At 55.2% G+C, this 2,656-nt stretch overlaps 1 protein-coding gene across 1 annotated transcript in view; it reads right to left on the reverse strand.

Moving 5' to 3' along the window:
* PLXDC1 (plexin domain containing 1) overlaps positions 1–2,656 on the reverse strand; it is a gene marked incomplete at its 5' end in the record, with an annotated part of 57,343 nt that overhangs the window by 10,393 nt on the left and 44,294 nt on the right. Inside the window, 2 exons of the mRNA XM_046676312.1 lie at positions 358–493; positions 1,457–1,517. Coding sequence (XP_046532268.1) covers positions 358–493; positions 1,457–1,517 — 197 coding nt within the window. The remainder of the gene's footprint in view (positions 1–357; positions 494–1,456; positions 1,518–2,656) is intronic.

Below are 2,656 nucleotides of genomic sequence, written 5' to 3' on the forward strand. Positions count from 1 at the left end.
ACATTAATAAAAAAAAAAAAAAAAAAAAGATTAACTGGGATATATTATACAAAATACCTGGCACTGGGCTGGGACATTAATTTTCCCCCTGGCCACAGTGAATTCTGTCCCACAGCCCTGGCATGGGCCAGCACAATGCTTGGAACCTGGGCGTGGAGTCCACTCACTCAGCCTGGCTCTGCTTCTCAGCAGCAAGTGACCCCCAGCTCTCTGAGCCTCAGGTCCCTCATCTGTGAAGGGACGGGGCAATTCAGACTCATCTGTGATAACCCCCATCAGGGATAGCGATGCTCCAGGGTGGCAGCTCTTCCCCCCGTGGCTTCTCTCCCCTCCTCCCCACCCAGGCTCAGGCCTTACCTTCCGTGGTGAGGCTGTCGATGAACAGGGAGGAGGAGGTGGTGGTGAGGTCTCCTTCAAAGGGGCTGAAGGAGCTCTCAGGGGAAGACGAGTAGTGGTCCTCGTCCTGGAAGTCCTCACACGTCCTGCCTTCTGCCTGCAAGAGAGGCCCAGCGCTGCCCTGCACAGAGGCCTCGCCAGTGGGCACGCCACACAGCGAGGAGCCCTCAAACAGGAGGACGGTGGGGGCAGCTTCATCCCTCAGTGGCTGGAACCTTTAGGATTCCGGTGCATGGTGCAAGCGTGGTAATCTAACCAAAGCTGGGCCCTGAATGCATTTAAGCCTTCCACTTTATCCTGAAAGCATCTTATCTTACAGGGCAATTTATCTGTCAGCTGCCTCGAATCCTTCCTCAAGGAAGGAGCTGAGATGCCAATCTTAAGTAAACAGAGCAAATCTGTACATTCACCAACAGCCAACGTCAGAAGTGGGCTGCTGGACAAGAGTCTTTTTTTAAGGTCAGAAAAAGACAGCTCACCCAGCCTCACTGATAAAACAGATGGTGGTGAGTGCGTGGCAGTGGGGTCCGGAGGGTTTATGGTTAAATGCTGGCGGTACTGGCCCCCAGCTCTTGGGGCCATGTTGGGATTAAATCAGAGCAAGCAGAGCAGCATGCAGTGACGTCCTGGGCACACGCAATGTGCTTGCACTGCAAGAAGGGATGGAGAGCGGAAGGGAGGGAGAAAGGACGCATGGATGAATGGATCTGTCTGTGTTGGAATAAGGTGTGAAAATAGGATGCACCCCACGCAGAATCAAAGTGTTGAGCATTCTGGAAAATTCCAGCAATGGGAAGGGACCTCTATGGGATTCTACATGGGAGGTGCCTGGAACAACCCTCGTCACTCCCAGAACAACTGCCTCCCTCAAACCCAATGGCTGGAGCAGTGGCAGGCCCTTCATGAACGTCACCAGGTACACAGCCTCCCAGAGGACCCAAGTCCCCAGTGGAAGGGGGAATTTCACCAAGAGCCAAAGACACCTTGAGAAGAGCCATAAGACCAGCAGCTGGCTGGCAGTCCTACCATATCCACAACCTGGCTCACTTAAGCCTCTCACCTCCTGGGCACAGCCGTAGGTCAGCCACTCCTGGCGGTAGCGGTCAAAGCCACTGGAGCATCTGCAGGGAACCAAAAGGTCAGAGGTGTGATGAGATTGGCAGAGAAGCCCTCCCCTGCACTTCCCCCCATGCAGTAACAGCTCTCTGATGATAGGGAGGAGGGGCTAACCTCCCAGGGCCAGAGGGGTCAGGCTCCCCAAGACCACCAGGCAGGTGCCCTTGACACCAGGCAGCTGAGGGGTCAGGAGTCAGATCCTCCTGTCTCCACTACTCCTTCCCCAGCATCCCCCCCCTCCTCCTGACCCAGCTCCCCAGGACCAAAGCCACTTCTGCCCAAACGTGTATGTGTAGGGGCTTATGGACTGCATGACTGCTAATGGCCTTTAAGGCCCCCTTGACTCTGGGCTGCCATGAAACTGCTGAGAATCCAGGGGATTCACACACATGTTCTCATCTTGCTCATTCACTGAGCCCCCTTCTTTGTGGAGGGGCCTAAACTTGGTAAGGAGAGGCTGGGCCGAAGGTGGACATCAGCAGATTTAGCCAACACCAAGTGATCATTAAAAGGCCAAAATGAGGGTCCTGCCAAGGGCTGGGAGAGATTAAAAACTGGCTGATGAGGGTCACCCAAGGGGACTTTGTGCAGCTCAGAGGGCTGGACGGTGCCAAGCACTTCCCTAGGGAAGGGGTGGGGGCATGAGGATGAACCCGAGAATGTTCTCCATGGCATTGCGCTCACGTTTCCATTCCTCACTCTGGTGCTGGGGGACCCACCAAGCTCTCCTCAGGTGTGCGCAGGGCCATCTGCACGGGAAGGACATCACGAGCCACCAGTGCTGAGGAAGGACTCGCGGCTAGTTAACTTTCTGCACTGGCAAGTGCCCGCCCACGTGCCCGAGAGCCGGTGAGGCCAAGGGCCAGGGCTTTCCAGGCACTCTCGGTCTTTCTTTCTTTTTTTTTTTTTGGAAGATTTTATTGTTTTCCTTTTTCTCCCCAAAGCACCCCCCCCCCCCCCCGACCCCGTACGTGGTTGTATATTCTTCGTTGTTGTGGCATGTGGGATATTCTTCGTTGTTGTGGCATGTGGGATGCTGCCTCAGCGTGGTTTGATGAGCAGTGCCATGTCCGCACCCAGGATTCGAACCAACGAAACACTGGGCCACCTGCAGCGGAGCAGACGAACTTAACCACTCGGCCAC

This window comes from Equus quagga, chromosome 11, assembly GCF_021613505.1.
Source record: "Equus quagga isolate Etosha38 chromosome 11, UCLA_HA_Equagga_1.0, whole genome shotgun sequence".
Taxonomy (NCBI): Eukaryota; Metazoa; Chordata; class Mammalia; order Perissodactyla; family Equidae; genus Equus; species Equus quagga.